This window comes from Sycon ciliatum, chromosome 9 (assembly GCF_964019385.1).
Source record: "Sycon ciliatum chromosome 9, ocSycCili1.1, whole genome shotgun sequence".
In the NCBI taxonomy this organism is placed as follows: Eukaryota; Metazoa; Porifera; class Calcarea; order Leucosolenida; family Sycettidae; genus Sycon; species Sycon ciliatum.
In genome coordinates this window covers 26,992,327-27,012,202 of record NC_088651.1, presented here as the reverse complement: position 1 = coordinate 27,012,202, position 19,876 = coordinate 26,992,327, and the positions used below count along the sequence as shown (strand labels likewise).

At 43.5% G+C, this 19,876-nt stretch overlaps 1 protein-coding gene across 2 annotated transcripts in view; it reads right to left on the bottom strand.

Annotated features, from left to right (window-relative positions):
* Positions 1-11,698: 11,698 nt before the first annotated feature.
* Positions 11,699-19,876, bottom strand: part of LOC135825194 (adhesion G protein-coupled receptor E1-like) — a 28,519-nt gene continuing 20,341 nt past the window's right edge. The window contains exons 5-12 of one of the 2 annotated variants that reach the window (XM_065337925.1): positions 19,275-19,397; positions 18,053-18,243; positions 17,213-17,299; positions 15,945-16,019; positions 15,542-15,628; positions 14,715-14,799; positions 13,981-14,069; positions 11,699-12,817 (exon numbers count right to left, since the gene is read on the bottom strand). In XM_065337925.1, the coding sequence (XP_065193997.1) occupies positions 12,386-12,817; positions 13,981-14,069; positions 14,715-14,799; positions 15,542-15,628; positions 15,945-16,019; positions 17,213-17,299; positions 18,053-18,243; positions 19,275-19,397 (1,169 nt within the window). In that variant the 3' untranslated portion in view covers positions 11,699-12,385. The remainder of the gene's footprint in view (positions 12,818-13,980; positions 14,070-14,714; positions 14,800-15,541; positions 15,629-15,944; positions 16,020-17,212; positions 17,300-18,052; positions 18,244-19,274; positions 19,398-19,876) is intronic. The other variant, XM_065337926.1, reaches the window with a different exon arrangement.

The following is a 19,876-nucleotide window of genomic DNA, read 5'->3' as shown; positions in this document are numbered from 1 at the left end:
TTCCTGGTGAAGTCAAGTCAGCGGGAAAGTGCCAGCTCCGGTGTACGGAACAACAAACGTTGATATGATTGGAAAAAGAATTTCGCATGAAAATGACGAATGGATGATGGATGAAGAATGAAATATTTTGAAGTTGAAATCGGATACTGGGACATTACTAGATGTACTTCTGGTGTAAAATCGATGAAAACACATGAGAACTCGTTATATAACAACTTTAAAATCCAAAACTGTAGCAAGATAACAAGTAGTCAAAAGGGGCAGATCGTTGAAGGTCTCAGTTGCCTGTCAGTTTTGTTCCCTTTCATTGTACTTTCTGACTGCTTATTATCTTGTTACAACCGTCGATAGTTTGTTTCATAACTAGTTCCCATTTGTTTTCTTCTCTTTTTGATGGATGATGAATGAATGCTTTCACACGAAAATGATGAATGGTGCTTCCAGTTGGCGACACAACTCAAGAACATGACCCTCAGTGTACATGTCCTCCTTCGCCTCAGCGCTGAACTTGAGATGCGACCATCCATAGCAAATACCTGTTATCTGTTGCTACTGTGCCACTATTACCAGTTCTAGCACTGTGCGTGTACTTCAAGTACATGTACAGCATTTATGAATGTAAGTAGCACTAATTTATGGAAGAAGAAAAAAGGACCAAGGAACTACAAGTTACGCTATAATGTCCACCAGTGACTAAACAATCAGATCATGCTATAACCTGGCATGACACAGACCGACGGTACTGACGTTCCACAACTAACTGGCTAACAGCTCTAGCACATCTTGGATGCGCACTCCCACAGCCTTCCAACTTGGAAGGCTCTAAGTTATAGAAATAACACATAAGGAGGTGGTGTTAAGTAGTGGTTGCGACTTCGGCGATGATTTGTAAGAAAGGGTTTGCTCCCCACACCGGAGCTCGCGCTATTCCGCCGACTTTACTTGACACTTGACTGACTCACGACTGCCATCCAGAGCACACGAGAAGTCCATCGAACCTTCGACTCGGCAAACCTGCACGAAAGCACCACTCCCTGTTAGTGGACATTATAATGTAACTTGTAGTTCCTTGGTCCTATCTTTCTTCTATAAATCAATCCTTGGTTCTCCATCCGAGTTCATTCCTGCAAGTAACGTAAGTACTTTCCAGATTTTGTCGTGGTGATCTAAACTCATTTTGTTATTTTAGAACGTGGATTTGAATGTTGTCGAACACTTTTGTTTATTTTGTAAGTAAAATATGTTACACGTGCATGGGCATGTGCATGCAAACGTACGTCGTTAAAGGCCGGAGGCCTGACACTTGGATCCACTGTAACTTGAATCCAGTGCTGCATTGTAAGTCTCAGCATTGCAACACATGCTACATGCTATGTATTGTAAGTCTCAGCATTGCAACACATGCTACATGCTATGTATTGTAGTTTGACGTGCATGTTCTGGTAAAACTCCACCGCACCTAACACGTGACCTTTCAAAACTGTCACTATTATGCTACGGTAGTGCTGGTTCAACTAAAAAAAAGGCTCAACTCTCTGCGTTACAATCGTCTTAGTTACCTAGGGAGCAAATGTATTGGTTTGAACCTACGTGCTCGTCTCAATTTGTTGTCGCATACAATTCTAACAATCACCTGGCAATTGTCCTTGGCATGCTCATACATGTATTGCTGCCAGACCAGGAAAATGTAGATACAGTCATAATGTTGCATTTCAAGTAGTTACTGAATCTGCGGACAGAACTGTTTCGTCCTTTGTGGACTCAACGGCGCAAAACAGAGAAAATTAGGCAGAACCAGATACCGGTAGTAATGAAATGTAAAATTTCCAAAAGCAAGATTTAAAGCAGGCCCGAACGTACCTTGCCGGGCTGCTCAAAGTGACAAATCCGTGACCTCTGCATAGCGCAAACAACAAAGTCACTACCCCACACGAGAGTGGTCAACTCCTACAACGTCAAGAGTAGGAGCGAAATACTTTTAAAATCTACGGACAGAACTGTTTTGTCCTTTGTAGACTCATCAACGCAGCACAGAGAAAATGAGGCGGAACCTGATAGCAATGAAAAATAGAATTTCCAAAGCCAGATTTAAACCAGGCCCGGATGTACCTTGCCGGAATGCTCAAACTGACAAGTCAATGAGCTCTGCATAATGCAAACAGCAAAGTCACTACCCCACACAAGAGTACTCAACTGCTACAAGAGCAAGACTACATGTATAATAGTGAGCGACGACCAAATAAAATCATTCTTCCCAAATTTAAATCATTGTCTAAGTCTCTCTTCATTTTCCGAACTGCTATTCTATGGAACTGTTTACCCCCCAGTCTAACATCGGAAGCCTCGCTCTATAAGTTCAAAGCTGCCCTCAGGAAATTTACAGCTGACTATGCTTATGCAATCAACGGAATTCCGCCACCTTGCAGTTGATTTTCCCCATTTCTCTCCTCATCAATCCCTACTTCTCTTTGTACATACATCTACATCTACTGTTGTTTCAATCAAATGAACCCCTCGATAGGCACATTGCCTTTGGGTCATTTCATAATAATAATAATAATTATAATTTTATTAACTGGCTCAATATTCGACTTATGTCTCGTTATGAACTGACAAGTGACAAGGAGAAGGAGGGGCACTCCGGGAATTTTTACGGTAGTGTGTTCTCTTCATGGGGGCCTTATATGGCCTCCAAGGAATGGGGAATCGCGAAAACTAGACCCAAAAAGTCGATATAATTATGAAGCCAGGGAGGGCCAAGTTTGTCTGCTCCGCGGAGGGTTTTGATGACGTCACCTGTGATTAGTATTCAAATTCCCTGCATTTGAAGGTGTTAGTTGTTTGCATTTTCTGGTGATGAAGAACGATGTTTGGTCGACATTCCCAAGCTTCACAACTGCAGCCATACTCCAAGGAACCCGAAGGGCCTCCTCAGGTGTCCCTGGTAGCAGCGCAGCGTGATGAGGGCCAGGAGATTGGAGCAGACGACTTCACTGGTCGACAAGGAAGAACCGATTGGTGTTCCTGCTAGAAATGTGGAGTGATGCAGAGGGCAGTCGATTGCCTTTGCTGTCGAGAGAGCGATGGAGCTGTTAGCATTGACAGCGCTTTGACATGCGCTACGCATCACCCCGACTTCACGTTTGCTTGTCTAAACATGTACCAGCTCCCAAACGGATCCCTCCTCCTGCTCGCGTTTTCGATTGAGGTAAAGTGATTCCTTTCGAGGCCGTTTTCAACGTGGAACTAGACTTTGCAGACATGCCTGAACTCTAAAATAACGTAAGCAATGCACCCTCCACGCGACGAGCTTACGAGGTCGATTTTTGCCTGACTGGCTGCTCATCGCTCCGCTAGCCATAAATTCGCTCATCAGATTGAGCTGAAAGCAGGTCCGTTCAAAGTGGGCTGAACACAAACGATCCCAATTTATTGGCTCCAAGAGCTTGTGCGTTTTCCCACCGGCGACTCGAGCTGCTCTACCCATGTTTTTGACCTATGAAAGCCGCAACTCAGCGTCGTAGGAAACGTAAACCTCGTCAAAATTGTGCATGCCTCATCCTTCGAATCGTTTGAACAGACGGGAGCACAGCACCTCGGCATGACAGACGGGAAATCTGAAGCTGGCACCTCGAAGACATGCAAGAAACAAACTTGAAAACTACCCTGGAACGCTTCACCTCGACAGTTTCAGCAGTGTTCCCATTCGAGCTCCTGGAGCGCGATTGAGCTCCTAATCACACGTGACGTCATCAAAACCTCCGCGGAGGAGACAAAATTGGCCCTCCCTGGCTTCATAATTATATCGACTTTTTGCGTCTAGTTTTCGCGACTCCCCGTTCCTTGGGGGGCATACGAAGCCCCCACGAACAGAACACACTACCGAAATAATTCCCGGAATGCCCCTTTAACTCCAAATCTCTCCCTCACACAATGTATAACGCTTCACTTTTCCAAATCCAACAACGTCTTGTTATGGACTTCCAGGAGTTCCCCTAACCCTTAGTAAATTCACTGTGTGGTACATAGGCGAGAATAGGCCACTGATTGCCTGCAGAGAAGCACTCACCATACCTCTCAGGGTGACAGCAAATTGAATATTTGGTTACTTACTTTGACCCTGAATGCCAAGTGCAATAACAGTACAAATATTCCCATGACCAGAATCCATTTCCTTTGATTTCGGACTGGAATTTCACACAATGTAAATCCTACTTCGTAAACCGTTCTTCCTGAAACCGCAAATTACTAATAGAATAGGACAAAGAAATGCCGAACAGCTTAAGATGCCGTCATGTGCACAAAATGGAAGACGTTTTTTTAATTATAATTGAAGTGGGGTAGTGAAGCATTGAAAACGTTTCTGCATTGACTACAGAGCAAGTGTATTCTACGCTGTTGTAACAACCGCGTGTCCCACAAAAGTAGAGTCAATCTTGTGCATTAGAAGGAAAGCATTGCATACTGGGAACAGAGGTGCAGTTGAAAACGAATTGTGGTAGTTTTGAGATGTAGAACAACATACATACATAGGTACAACATACATACATAGGTACATGCATACATACATGGGTACATGCATACATACATGGGTACATGCAGATAGATAGAATGGATAGATACAAGGGATAGATTGAGTGATTAGATAAAATGGATATTTCAAAGTAGATAAAGTGGATAGATAAAAAGGTCAATAGACAGAATACAATGTAGAGAGACGAGAAACAACTTGTATATTCTAACGCCGTGTTGCCTGCCTCAGGAAGACTACCAGTCAACAGTAAACACTACTAGATTGTTACAGAGATGGAAAGGGGGAGAGAGAGAGTGGTGGAGGAGGGGGGGGGGCAGAGGGATTGGGTGGCAGACTTCTAGTTCTGTTGATTATTGCAAAGTTCTTCGATATGCAGAGTGGATGTGAGGGTACCTGTACCAGCGTAGTAACCCAGGTAAGAGCTGGATGTAGTGCATTGTGCCTGTATGTGTGTAGAGAAGGACAGTGGACCTGAAGTGTTGATATTGCAAATACCACTCACAACACCAGCATAGATTTGATAGCGCTCTGAAGTACTAGAGCTTCCACCTCTGATAGGGGCTGGGTCTGAACAGTCACTGCCGTTGATACGCACTGACACCTTCACACAATGCCATTGAGTGTTCCCATGCATAAATCCCATAGAGGTTGTGTACACCACTCTGATAACAGTGTCAGGTCTAGTCTTGTTGAACACGACTCCACTGAACGGGTTTACTCTAGCACTACTATGAGATGTCTCCATTGTAAATGTCTTCCAGGATACAATACCGCACTGCAAATGACATACATGTAGAAGTAGATTACAAACATGCACATGATATGAGTGTAATATGCCCAATTTGTGGCACGCGGTAGTGATTGTTAATTAGCCAGAACAATGTTGAGTAGCCATTTTCACTGCTGTCAAACCCAGGAATAGGGTTTACTGGGCCGTCGTGAGTTCCATTAGGGAACGGACACGATAATATACTCTTTTTGTTTACTTAAACTCCGGAATAGAGAGAGAGGTGAGGTACTGCTGGGAGACAGCTAAAACAATACTTCTGAAGTAATAAGTAGTTATACCTAAGAGAGTATTAATGGACCAGACTACCAATCTTTCCCGGCCTTAGCCCATCATGAAACTGTTAAGCACAAGCCAGGCAGACTGTGTGTAGACAGTGGAGACGTCCAGTGGAACAGTTTACACAACAACTGCCAAACTGTCACAATCTTATCGTTATCCTCTTTGATATTGTCACATATATGTACATATAGGTACAGTTTGTTGACATCTTGCCACTGCCAGTTAGTTTCCTGTTGCCCGTTCTCATCGCTTCTGTAGTTGTGGCTCACTCTTCTCTAACCTGATTCATGACATGTTTGGGTTGTCGTTCACTTGAACCAATCCTGGAACTAAGTTGGAACTACTACACGTAGCAGTAAAAACAACTAGACATTGTACAATTACAAATAAAGCTGTGGAAAAAATTGTGGTTTTGTCAAATATAGGCTTTCTTACGACTGTGAAAAAAACTCGCAAAGCAGCAGCAAGGAGAGCCCTCGTTTCAACATTCACTTGCAAAGGGCATGCTCTGCACCAGTTGACTAGGGAAAACAGGGCATGCCTTCAAAATGAATTTGTAAGAAAATGTTTTTAAGTTGTTTGCTGACACCATAATTATACATATCAACAGATCATCCGATCACATGCGGGTATCATGTCTACTCTACATCTCACATTAAAAAACCTGCTGCGGACCTGCAACAGCCTTTGAACAAAACTCTCCCTGTCAGTACAGTCCAATTCGGGCTCTTCCATTTTCGGACTTCTTCGACTCTAATCTCTCCCTGTGAGGCTAATCACTTGAATCGATTAGACACCGATGCCTCGTAAGTCATATCAGTGGACAGTACTTTCAATAGTCTTATTGCGAGTACTGACAAAAATTTAACTAACCTTCTGTCTTTCCTCCTGCAGAGTAGCATTGATTAATGCAATCTGCTCAACAGAATGTTGCTTCATTGACTTGAAGTGTTGCGTTGTCTGTTGGGAAATGTATTCAAGCTCGACCAGATATAGCAACACCAATAATATTATATTCCGTTCTGCCTACCAATTATCGACACTGACCCACGCTGCTTTCTGGTATCACGTGGTGATTGTCGCACCACTGGAAACTGAGTGTCTCTGTACGTTTGCAGCCCTGGTGATGTTTCCAGCCCTGGTGATGTTTCCAGCCCTGGTGATGTTTGCAGCCCTGGTGATGTTTGCAGCCCTGGTGATGTTTGCAGCCCTGATGATGTTTGGCACCCAGAACATTATACTAACCCTGTGGTGGTGCTCTTCGGACAGAATCTTCCTCAGCGTACTCAATGTCAACTGTTGAAGCGAGGATTCCCGGAAACATGGCGCATTGAGCAGGGAGTGGTGCTTTCCTGGTGAAGTTAAGTCAGCGGGAAAGCGCCAGCTCCGGTGTACGGAGCAACAAACGTTGATATGACTGGAAAAAAAACTTTCGCATGAAAATGATGAATGGATGATGGATGAAGAATGAAATATTTTGAAGTTGAAATCGGATACTGGGACATTACTAGATGTACTTCTGAAGTAAAGTAGACGAAAACACATGAGAACTAGTTATAATTATAGCAACTTAATATCCAAGACTGCAACAAGATAACAAGCAGTCAAAAGGGGCAGATCGTTGAAGGTCTCACTGGCCTGTCAGTTTTGTTCCCTTTCATTGTACTTTCTGACTGCTTATTATCTTGTTACAACCCTCGATAGTTGGTTTCATAACTAGTTCCCATTTGTTTTCTTCTCTTTTAGATGAATGATGAATGAATGCTTTCACATGAAAATGATGAACGGTGCTTCCAGTTGGGGACACAACTCAAGAACATGACCATCAGTGTACATGTCCTCCTTCGCCTCAGCGCTGAACTTGAGATGCGACCATCCATAGCAAGTACATATGGTCTGTTGCTACTGTGCCACTATTATCAGTTCTAGCACTGTGCGTGTACTTCAAGTACATGTACAGCATTCTTGAATGTAAGTCGCACTAATTTATAGAAGAAGAAAAAGGATCAAGGAACTACAAGTTACGCTATAATGTCCACCAGTTACTAATTATTATTATTATTATGTGCATTTTCGCGTTGAAGTCGACCAAAAGGTCCACTTCTTCACGTGTGCTGGACAACGAAGGCAGGAGGATAACAGATGATACGCTGTTGGAAAAAATCAAACGATCACTGTATCAGAACCAAAACAGCACGAATCAGAAGAAAAGGGGCAAAGGAGCCGCAGAAGTATAAAGTCAATGGTGGGTGAACAATGCAGTAGAGAGCATTGAGTGATGGTGTGGTGGATCAGCAACAAAGGCACCATCCAAACATCCAAACATACAAGGTTACATGTACTTGTACGTTGTTGAGAAGAAGACAGATATTGCAGTGTCCTCCATCTCTTACAGATCCTTTTCTGTCACCCGTTGACACAGAGCTCGCCACTCGGCCCTATCCACTGCAATCTTCCTGATTCTGTGCAAGTCCTCCAGACTACCCAGCTTTCCGGCATCTGCTGCCTCCAAGTCAGCAGATAGTGTACCCGGCAGGCTGGTCCTCGGCCGTCCTCTCCAGCCCTTGAGGTCCTTGTTGGTGTAGTAGCTGACCATTGCCTGGACGGCTGGTGTGCTGTCAGACAGACGGAGGACATGTCCGAATAGCTTCCATCGCAATAGCTTGATGCCAACACCAGTAACTGTTTGGTCATATTCTACGCCTCCCTGAAGCAACAACAGCGCAGGTGAGCATGACAGCGTATTTCCAGCGACAGAATCGGGGCTGGCTCGGACGCCCGCGCATCACCCTACCAGTGGTGATAGACAACGAATTAGCCAAGGCAACGTCCATGCGTCTCCGGAGTCTGAAGGACCTGGAGACACTGCGTTTGGTGGCTCGGAACAGGCAATAATTTAACGATATAATCGCACAGGTCACATTGTAGAGTGCAGATCACCTAGTGCTTTAAAACAATAATAACGTACTTCCACATTATGGGAATTTGGTATAACCCCACACCCGTCATTGTTGAATATTCGATAATAGCGTGGATTTCCCCAACAATATTTTTCATTTTTTGTTATCCTCTCCCATGCAGTTGTACATAAGCGGCTTGCCGCGGATATGTCAATACTACTAATACCAGTTACTAAGCAATCAGCAAATGCGATAACATTGCACGACACTGACCGACGGTACTGACGTTCTACAACTAACTGACCGTACAGCTCTAGCACATCTTAGATGCGCACTCCAACAGCCTTCCGACTTGGAAGGCTCTAAGTTAAAGAAATAACACATAGGGAGGTGGTGTTGGTGGACATGATAGTGTAACTTGTAGGTCCTTGGTCCTTTCTTTCTTCTATAAATCAATCCTTGGTTCTCCATCCAAGTCGACTCCTGCAAGTAGTACTGTCCAGATGTTGCTGTGGTCATCTAAACTCATCTTGTTATTTTAGAACGTGGATTTGAATGTTGTCGAACACTTTTTGTTTATTTTGTAAGTAAAATATGTTACACGTGGATGGGCATGGGCGTATGCATGCAAACGTACGTCGTTAAAAGCCGGAGGCCTGACAACGCTGACACTTGGATCCACTGTAACTTGAATCCAGTGCTGCATTGTAACCCTCAGCATTGCAACACATGCTACATGCTATGTATTGTAGTTTGGCGTACTTCGAAGTACATGTACTAGTAAAACTCCACCACACCTAACACGGGACCTTTCAAAACCGTCACTATTATGCTACGGTAGTGCTGGTTCAACTAAAAAGTAAGTAAGGCTCAACTCTCTGCGTTACAATCGTCTTAGAAAGCTAGGGAGCAAATTTATTGGTTTGAACCTACATGCTAGTCTCAATTTGTTGTCGCATACAACTCTAACAACCACCTGGCAATTGTCCTTGGCATGCTCATACATGTATTGCTGCCAGACCAGGAAAATGTAGATACAGTCATAATGTTGCATTTCAAGTAGTTACTGAATCTGCGGACAGAACTGTTTCGTCCTTTGTGGACTCAACGGCGCAGAACAGAGGAAATTAGGCAGAACCAGATACCGGTAGTAATGAAATGTAAAATTTCCAAAAGCAAGATTTAAAGCAGGCCCGAACGTACCTTGCCGGGCTGCTCAAACTGACAAATCAGTGACCTCTGCATAGCGCAAACAACAAAGTCACTACCCCACACGAGAGTGGTCAACTCCTACAACGTCAAGAGTAGGAGCGAAATACTTTTAAAATCTACGGACAGAACTGTTTTGTCCTTTGTACACTCATCAGCGCAGCACAGAGAAAATGAGGCGGAACCTGATAGCAATGAAAAATAGAATTCCAAAGCCATATTTAAACCGGGCACGGATGTACCTTGCCGGAATGCTCAAACGGACAAGTCAATGAGCTCTGCATAATGCAAACAGCAAAGTCACTACCCCACACAAGAGTACTCAAATGCTACAAGAGCGGGACTACCTGTATTGTAATTTTATTAACTGGCTCAATATTCGACTTATGTCTTGTTATGAACTGACAAGTGACAAGGAGAAGGAGGAGCACTCCGGGAATTTTTACGGTAGTGTGTTCTCTTCATGGGGGCCTCATATGGCCTCCAAGGAATGGGGAATCGCGAAAACTAGACCCAAAAAGTCGATATAATTATGAAGCCAGGGAGGGCCAAGTTTGTCTGCTCCGCGGAGGGGTTTGATGACGTCACCTGTGATTAGTATTCAAATTCCCTGCATTTGAAGGTGTTAGTTGTTTGCATTTTCTGGTGATGAAGAACGATGTTTGGTCGACATTCCCAAGCTTCACAACTGCAGCCATACTCCAAGGAACCCGAAGGGCCTCCTCAGGTGTCCCTGGTAGCAGCGCAGCGTGATGAGGGCCAGGAGATTGGAGCAGACGACTTCACTGGTCGACAAGGAAGAACCGATTGGTGTTCCTGCTAGAAATGTGGAGGTTTGCAGAGGGCAGTCGATTGCCTTTGCTGTCGAGAGAGCGATGGAGCTGTTAGCATTGACAGCGCTTTGACATGCGTTACGCATCACCCCGACTTCACGTTTGCTTGTCTAAACATGTACCAGCTCCCCATCCGATCCCTCCTCCTGCTCGCGTTTTCGATTGAGGTAAAGTGATTCCTTTCGAGGCCGTTCAACGTGGAACTAGACTTTGCAGACATGCCTGAACTCTAAAATAACGTAAGCAATGCACCCTCCACGCGACGAGCTTACGAGGTCGATTTTTGCCTGACTGGCTGCTCATCGCTCCGTTAGCCATAAATTCGCTCATCAGATTGAGCTGAAAGCAGGTCCGTTCAAAGTGGGCTGAACACAAACGATCCTAATTTATTGGCTCTAAGAGCTTGTGCGTTTTCCCACCGGCGACTCGAGCTGCTCTACCCATGTTTTTGACCTATGAAAGCCGCAACTCAGCGTCGTAGGAAACGTAAACCTCGTCAAAATTGTGCATGCCTCATCCTTCGAATCGGAGCACAGCACCTCGGCATGACAGACGGGAAATCTGAAGTTGGCACCTCGACGACATGCAAGAAACAAACTTGAAAACTACCCTGGAACGCTTCACCTCGACAGTTTCAGCAGTGTTCCCATTCGAGCTCCTGGAGCGCGATTGAGCTCCTAATCACACGTGACGTCATCAAAACCTCCGCGGAGGAGACAAACTTGGCCCTCCCTGGCTTCATAATTATATCGACTTTTTGCGTCTAGTTTTCGCGACTCCCCGTTCCTTGGGGGGCATACGAAGCCCCCACGAACAGAACACACTACCGAAATAATTCCCGGAATGCCCATTTAACTCCAAATCTCCCCCTCACAGAATGTATAACACTTCACTTTTCTAAACCCAACAACGTCTTTTCATGGACTTCCAGGAGTTCCACTAACCCAACAACGTCTTGTTATGGACTTCCAGGAGTTTCACTAACCCTTAGTAAATTCACTGTGTGGTACGTAGGCGAGAATAGGCCACTGATTGTCTGCAGACCAGCACTCACCACACCTCTCAGGGTGACAGCAAATTGAATATTTCTTTACTTACTTTGACCCTGAATGCCAAGTGCAATAACAGTACAAATATTCTCATGACCAGAATCCATTTCCTTTGATTTCGGACTGGAATTTCACACAATGTAAATCCTACTTTGTAAACCGTTCTTCCTGAAACCGCAAATTACTAATAGAATAGGACAAAGAAATGCCGAACAGCCGATGATGCCGTCATGAGCACAAAATGGAAGACGTTTTTTAATTATAATAGAAGTGGGGTAGTGAAGCATTGAAAACGTTTCTGCATTGACTACAGAGCAAGTGTATTCTACGCTGTTGTAACAACCGCGTGTCCCACAAAAGTAGAGTCAATCTTGTGCATTAGAAGGAAAGCATTGCATACTGGGAACAGAGGTGCACTTGAAAACGAATTGTGGTAGTTTTGAGATGTAGAACAACATACATACATAGGTACAACATACATACATAGGTACATGCATACATACATGGGTACATGCAGATAGATAGAATGGATAGATACAAGGGATAGATTGAGTGATTAGATAAAATGGATATTTCAAAGTAGATAAAGTGGATAGATAAAAAGGTCAATAGACAGAATACAATGTAGAGAAACGGGAAACAACTTGTATATTCTAACGCCGTGTTGCCTGCCTCAGGAAGACTACCAGTCAACAGTAAACACTACTAGATTGTTACAGAGATGGAAAGGGGGGGGGGAGAGAGAGAGTAGAGAGGGAGGGGGGGGGGCAGAGGAATTGGGAGGCAGACTTCTAGTTCTGTTGATTATTGCAAAGTTCTTCGATATGCAGAGTGGATGTGATGCTACCTGTACCATAGTAGTAACCCAGGTAATCTGTGTTTGTACTGCATTGTGCCTGTATGTGTGTAGAGAAGGACAGTGGACCTGAAGTGTGAATATTACAAATACCACTCACAACACCAGCATGTATTTGATAGTAAGGTGAAGTACTAGAGGTTCCACTTCTGATCGGGGCTGGGTCTGAACAGTCACTGCCGTTAATACGCACTGACACCTTCACACAATGCCATGCATTGTTCCCATGCTGAAATCCAATAGAGGTTGTGTACACCACTCTGATAACAGTGTCAGGTCTAGTCTTGTTGAACACGACTCCACTGAACGGGTTTCGATGGCTATTAGATGTCTCCATTGTAAATGTCTTCCATGATACAATACCGCACTGAAAATGACATAGAAGTACATAATACAAACATGCATATGATATGAGCATAATTTACCCAATTTGTGGCACGCGGTAGTGATTGTTAATTATTCAGAACAATGTTGAGTAGCCATTTTCACTGCTGTCAAACCCAGGAATAGGGTTTACTGGGCCGTCGTGAGTTCCATTAGGGAACGGACACGATAATATACTCTTTTTGTTTATTTAAACTCCGGAATATAGAGAGAGGTGAGGTACTGCTGGGAGACAGCTAAAACAATACTTCTGAAGTAATAAGTAGTTATACCCAAGAGAGTATCAATGGACCAGACTACCAATCTCTCCCGGCCTTAGCCCATCATGAAACTGTTAAGCACAAGCCAGGCAGACTGTGTGTAGACAGTGGAGACGTCCAGTGGAACAGTTTACACAACAACTGCCAAACTGTCACAATCTTATCGTTATCCTCTTTGATATTATCACATATAATAGTTTGTTCACTTCTTGCCACTGCCAGTTCGTTTCCTGTTGCGCGTTCTCATTGTTTCTGTAGTTGTATTTCACTCTTTTATAACCTGATTCATGACATGTTTGGGTTGTCGTTCACTTGCACCAATCCTGGAACTAAGTTGGAACTACTACCCGCAGCAGTAACAACCACTAGACATTGTACAATTACAAATAAAGCTGTGGACAATATTGTGGGTTGACCGAGTATAGGCTTTCTTATGACTGTGAAAAAGACTCGCAAAGCAGCACCAAGGAGAGCCCTCGTTTCAACATTCACTTGCAAAGGGCATGGTCTGCACCAGTTGACTCGGGAAAACAGGGCATGCCTTCAAAATGAGCTTGGAAGAAAATGTTTATAAAAAAATCTTCCTGACATAATTATACGTATCAACATATCATGCTATCACCTGCCGGTATCAAGTCTATTCTGCATCTCATTTAAACCTGCTTCACGCCTTCACCAGCCTTCGAACAAAGCTACCCCTCCGCCGTACAGTCCAATTCAGGCTCTCCTTTTTGGACTCTCTTGACTCTAATCTCTCCCTCTCAGGCTAGTGAATCGATTAGACGCCGAGGCCTCTTTTTAAAAGTCATTTAAAGGAAAGCACTTCTTACTCTTAGTCGTATTGCTAGTATTCTATTACATTGCATAACAGAAATGCTTAACTAACCTTCTTTCTTTCCTCCTGCAGAGTAGCACTGATTGTTGAATGCTGCTCAACAAAATGTTGCTTCATTGACTTGAAATGTTGCTTCGTCTGTTGGAAAATATTTGAAAAATGATCAGATAGACACTAACCCTTTTCTCCGGTGTTTTTCAAATATTCTCATTCATTTTTAATACTGGCATGAAGTACAGAAATCTAGATAACATGTGTATGTTCCAGTCCGAGGATTTAAGTTGCATAATAGACACTGTCATTCTGCAATGTGTGAAAGGCCAAAGATTATGTGAAAAAGTCGATATTTGACGACTTGAGCCAGACTGCCATTTGGAACGTACATGACTGTATCTCTGGATATCTCGACAAAACTACAGAATGTGTGCTCTGGTTGATTTCATGTTTTGTTTGGCGTTAGGTAAAAGCTTGTCCTGCCATCTGTGCAAGCAGTCGGGTAAGTTGTTGCCCTTTTGGCCAATTCAGCATTGAATTCTGCTTGGAAGGATTGTGGCAACTCTGTTGTGACTCATGGTTGGTTATGATCTCTTGGCCTGTATTTATGGAATACGGTGCAGTGATTGAAATTTTCATCCAGCACATTATTGCAGTTCTGATCTACTCGAGTATCACCTGCTACAAGGAGCTGTGACATATGCCCCTTGATCTGCTCTCAATAACAGAATCCCACGCAAGCCGTACGGCATGCACCTTGCGTATGGAAACACTGCATTGCTTTCCTATCTTCTGTCCTTCCTCCGTCAAAGTGGCATTGATTGCAGCAAACTGTTGAGCAGAATGCAGCTGCATGTTCATGAGGTGTTGCTTTGTCTGTGAGAAGAAGTTCAAGTAAAATGAATTAGACTCAAATATACCAGGAATTTGCTTGCCGAGAGCTAGCTTGACTACACACTCACTCAGGTTGTCTGAGCATGCCAAAGTGTTCATTGCCTAGCTACCGATTCGGATCACTTCCATTTGCTGTAGCTCTGGGAGAAAAGTACTCTTTAACGTTATTCAATGCGGACACCGGGTCCTGTGTCTGCTCTTCCGAGAGGTCAAAAGTTATGCTATTCTCAAGATTCTATTCTCTCACGGACGACGTAGGTGTGGGATCTTCCCAAAAAAATTGCGTGAGACTCGGTTGGAAACCGAATATTCCGCGTCCGTAGGAACGACACCACCCTTCAAAGATCAAGGCGCAGATCCTCCCAAAACTCGACTGATATTAAATTAGGCTGAGTACTGTGAACTGATTCGACTTTCTACAGGAAAATCAAGTGAGTTTAATGGAGACTTGGTCATGACATCACGAAGTCAAATCCTTACTGGACATCCTACTGTTTAGAAACAACAACTTCCTACTCCGTTGTTTATGTACTTGTACATGTATGCACACGTATCACTTTTTTAGTAGCTGAGTCTGCGATAAAATTTTCAGCCTGAGTGAATCTCACAAGGCGTTTGAGATATTTTCAATCGGATAGGGCACATTTACACACACACACACACACACAGGCTTGGATGCCTTGTATTATGATACCAGTGAAATACTTCATTGTGGTACGCTTACCCTTTGCCCTTCTTCCTGCAGAGTGGTGTTGATTGAATCAAACTCCTTAGCAGAATGTTGCTGGATGGCCCTGAAGTGTTGCTTGGTCTGTGGGAAAGAATTGAATTAAAATCAAAGGAACTCACGTTCCCGGGCTTGCATTTTATAACCAAACATATGCAGACCCTAAAATGTCTGTTTTGAACATCTACGGTCCAAATGAAGCCCAAAAAAATATGCGTTTGCTTAGACACTACGGGATGTTGAGACATTTCTGTACTTTTTATATTCGATCATTCTATGGTATGTCAATATTGGCACCTCTGATCGCCGCTGGATATTATATTTGCAATAATTGCTGTGTTGCATATGGCCACTTGGATTGGAATTCTTAGAACAGTGTTTTTGATAGCAGTTTCCTTACCTTCTTCTCCTGTGCTTGCTGAGATAAGTTCAATGACGTCATGTCCTCCTTAATGGATAGGAGTTTAACCGTGTTCTGCAAATACAGCGCAAACCAATATCCTGTGTGAAAGGAGCCAAAACAGTTTTTGCTTGCTGAGAGCTAGCTTGACTACACACTCACTCAGGTTGTCTGAGCATGCCAAAGTGTTCATTGCCTAGCTACCGATTTGGATCATTTCCATTAGCTGTAGCTCTGGGAGAAAAGGACTCTTTAACGTTATTCCATGCAGACACCGGTTATTGTGGCTGCTCTTCCAAGAGGTCACAAGTTGCACTATTCTCAAAATTTTATTGTCTCACGGATGACGGAGGTGTGGAATCTTCCCAAAACTCGACTGATATTAATCAGGCTGAGTACTATGAACAGATTCGACTTTCTACAGGAAAAGTCACGTGAGTTCAATGGAGACTTGGTCATGATATCACGAGTTCAAATCCTTGCTGGAAATCCTACTGTTTACAGGACAACGACTTCCTACTCCGTTGTACATGTATGCTCACGTATCACTTGTTTAGTAGCTGAGTCTGCGACTAAATTTTCAGCCTGAGTGAATCTCACAAGAAGTTTAAAATATTTCAGTTTGATAGGGTACATTCACACACACACACACACACACACACACACACACACACACACACACACACACACACACACACACACACACATACACACACACACACACACACACACACACACACACACACACACACACTACTACTACTACTACTACTACTACTACTACTACTACTACTACTACTACTACTACTACTACTACTACTACTACTACTACTACTACTACTACTACTACTGTAGCTTGGTTGCCACAAGGGCCACACCATTCCGAAAGGAGCAGGAGTCATTGTCAGGAGCAGAAACGGAGATGACGACTCAGGTCACTGTGTCGAAGGAACTGACGGTTGCAGCGAGAACAGCGAACACCATACGACGCTCTATCAGACTCGGTTGCTCGATGGCCACGGTCGCACTTGTGACACACACACACACACACAACCACACACACTCACACACACGCGCTCGCACACACACACACACACACACACACACACACACACACACACACTTGCACACACACACACACACACACACACACACACACACACACACACACACACACACACACACACACACACACACACACACACATTCACACAGGCTTGGATGCATTGTAGTATGGTATCAGTGAAATACTGCATTGGTATGCTTACCTTTCGCCCTTCTTCCTGGAGAGTGGCATTCATTGATTCAAACTGCTTAGTAGAATGTTGCTGGATGGTCCTGAAGTGTTGCTTGGTCTGTAGAAAGAATTGAATTAACACCAAAGGAACTCACTTTCCCCCTGGGCTTGCATTTGATAACCAAACATATGGAGACCCTACGCAAGAGGTACACAAAAGGAAGTAAATAGGGCTGTGGTTTTGTTATAACTCAGAGTTTCATGGCAAAAACCAATCATCAGAAAACATAAGGAGATTAGGAAAACGCAGGTATATGAAGGCAAGCAGAGGAGATAGAATAATTCAGTGCAGACGATATGATAATCAAACCCTCCCACTATTGCAGGTTTAGGCGCATAGCCTCTATGCAGACCCTATGTCTGTTTTGAACATCATCGGGTCCAAATGAAGCCAAAACAAAATATCCGTCCGCTTAGACACTACGGGAAGTTGAGGCATTTTTGTACTTTATATTCGATCATCCTGTGGTTGGCTATTATGATTACCTCTGATCGCCGCTGGCTAATATATTTGCAATAAATGTTATGTTGCATGTGGCCACTTAGACTGGAATTCTTGGAACAGTGTTTTTCACATCACTTTCCCTTCCCTTCTTCTCCTGTGCTTGCTGAGATATGTTCAATGACATCATCTCCTCCCTAATGGAGAGGAGTTTAACCTTGTTCTGCAAATACAGAGCAAACCAATAATATTATCCTGTATCAAAGCAGCCAAAACAGTACTGCTACATATAGCTGTAGAGTGTCAAACAATTGTTTATTGTGATCAGATGTTTAAAAACCAAACGAGAAAGCCACAAGAGATTGTCACCTGAATTTCCATTTGATCCACCTTCGTCTTCTGCTGGACAAATATGGTTGTCAGTACTTTCATGTCGGAGAGTAGTTTATTGATTTGGAGATCCCTTTCTTCCAGTTTCTCTTCCAGCTGCTTGTTGTAGGTTTTAACCTCTTCAATTTGGTAGCAAAGCTCGCTGTTTGCAGATGATCCGCACAGATCAACTAGAAGGGGTGAAAACAGAGCAAAACCCCAAGAATATCAACTGTTATCTTGGGTCCGTCCGTAATTATCCATCACTGCTACCAAACGAAACACATTGCATTTAGGCGTGTGTGGGACTGCTGTGTCCCTGTGTGCGTACCCAGTAAGAATCAACAGAATTTTTAGTCCGACTGAAAGTGATATGGCATGCAGCTTTAAAAGCATCTAAAAGTCAAAGTGATACATGTAATTATATTATGTCTATGGAGCTGGAAACGACCACCTTGCCCGGTTCAGACCTTTCCAATGAGCCTCATATCTAGGAGGTCCATCAATGTATGGAAAATGGGGTTCGATTTTGTTCCGTGACATGAATGCAGTTTTTGAAACGAGGTTAAGTGCGTTAAAAACCCAGTCGCCCTGGGAAAACGAGACCAACAGTGAACGTGTCCCAACCCTTTCAGTCAGTTACTGTGCTCAAAAGGAAATCCCGGTTACATTTCCTTAAAGTCCACTTGGCACATCTCTACTCACGGATAGTGCAGTTCAAGGGTTTGATGATCCTCAGAAAGGAACAGAACGAAATATAAAGATGATTGTTTGTGGATGCTTCCTGTCGCGAATATTCGCGATTTTGTTCCATGACGTGGATGAAGAGTTTGAAAGGCGGTTTAGTGCGTTGAAAACTCAGCCGCCCTGGGAAAATGAGGCCAACAGTGAACGTGCCTTAGCCCCTTTCAAAAGTCAGTGACCATGCTCAAAAGGAAATCCCGGTTACATTTCCTTCAAGCCCATTTGGCACTTGTCTACTCATAGATAGTGCAGTTCAAGGGTTTGACGATCTTCAGAAAGGAACAGAATGAAATCTGAAGGTGTTTGATGGTGGATGCTTCCTGTCGCAAATATCCATGAGTGTCTCTGTAGTCTGTTCATGAATATTGAACTTCGGTATTTCTGTCCTTTTTCGACTCCAAAACACACTGTACGTATGCGGTTTCCTAGACCTGTGAAACTATATTGCATTCGATGCCATCAATAGTGTGACACTTACCTTGGCAGTTAGTACCATCTCCCTTGTATCCAGATTGACAGTAACAAGAGTATGATCCTACAGTGTTATTACACATTGCATGTTCATTACACTCATGTACACCATCTGTACATTCATCTAGGTCTGGACAGAGAATGTGAATGAAGGGAACAGTTCGGGTATTCAACCAGTGCAATATACACATGACCATGCTGGGAGAAAGCATGTGGTCGTAAAAACTGCTATTACTAGCCACTGTTCAGTTTCGGCAGTAGGAGCTAAATTGAAATCATATTCGGACGAATAAGCAAAAGCATAATCATAAGCGAAGCTGTGGACCCATCATACTGCTGTTACACTTCAACTGAACGCAGAAATATTGTGAATTACTCACACAATGTACTGTTTCACTGGTACTAGCCACATCGCAATCAATGCAACTAACTAACACAAATAAAAGGGGGTTTGTCAACTGACAACCGCTCTATTTAGTTGCTACTCACTCTCTAGATGAACATTCTTTTATTAACGATGTCGAAATATCATGAGCGGTTGTCAGCTGACAAACCCCTTTTATTTACAATGCAGTTGCGTGATGTCCACCACTTTCTGAAGTAGCTAAC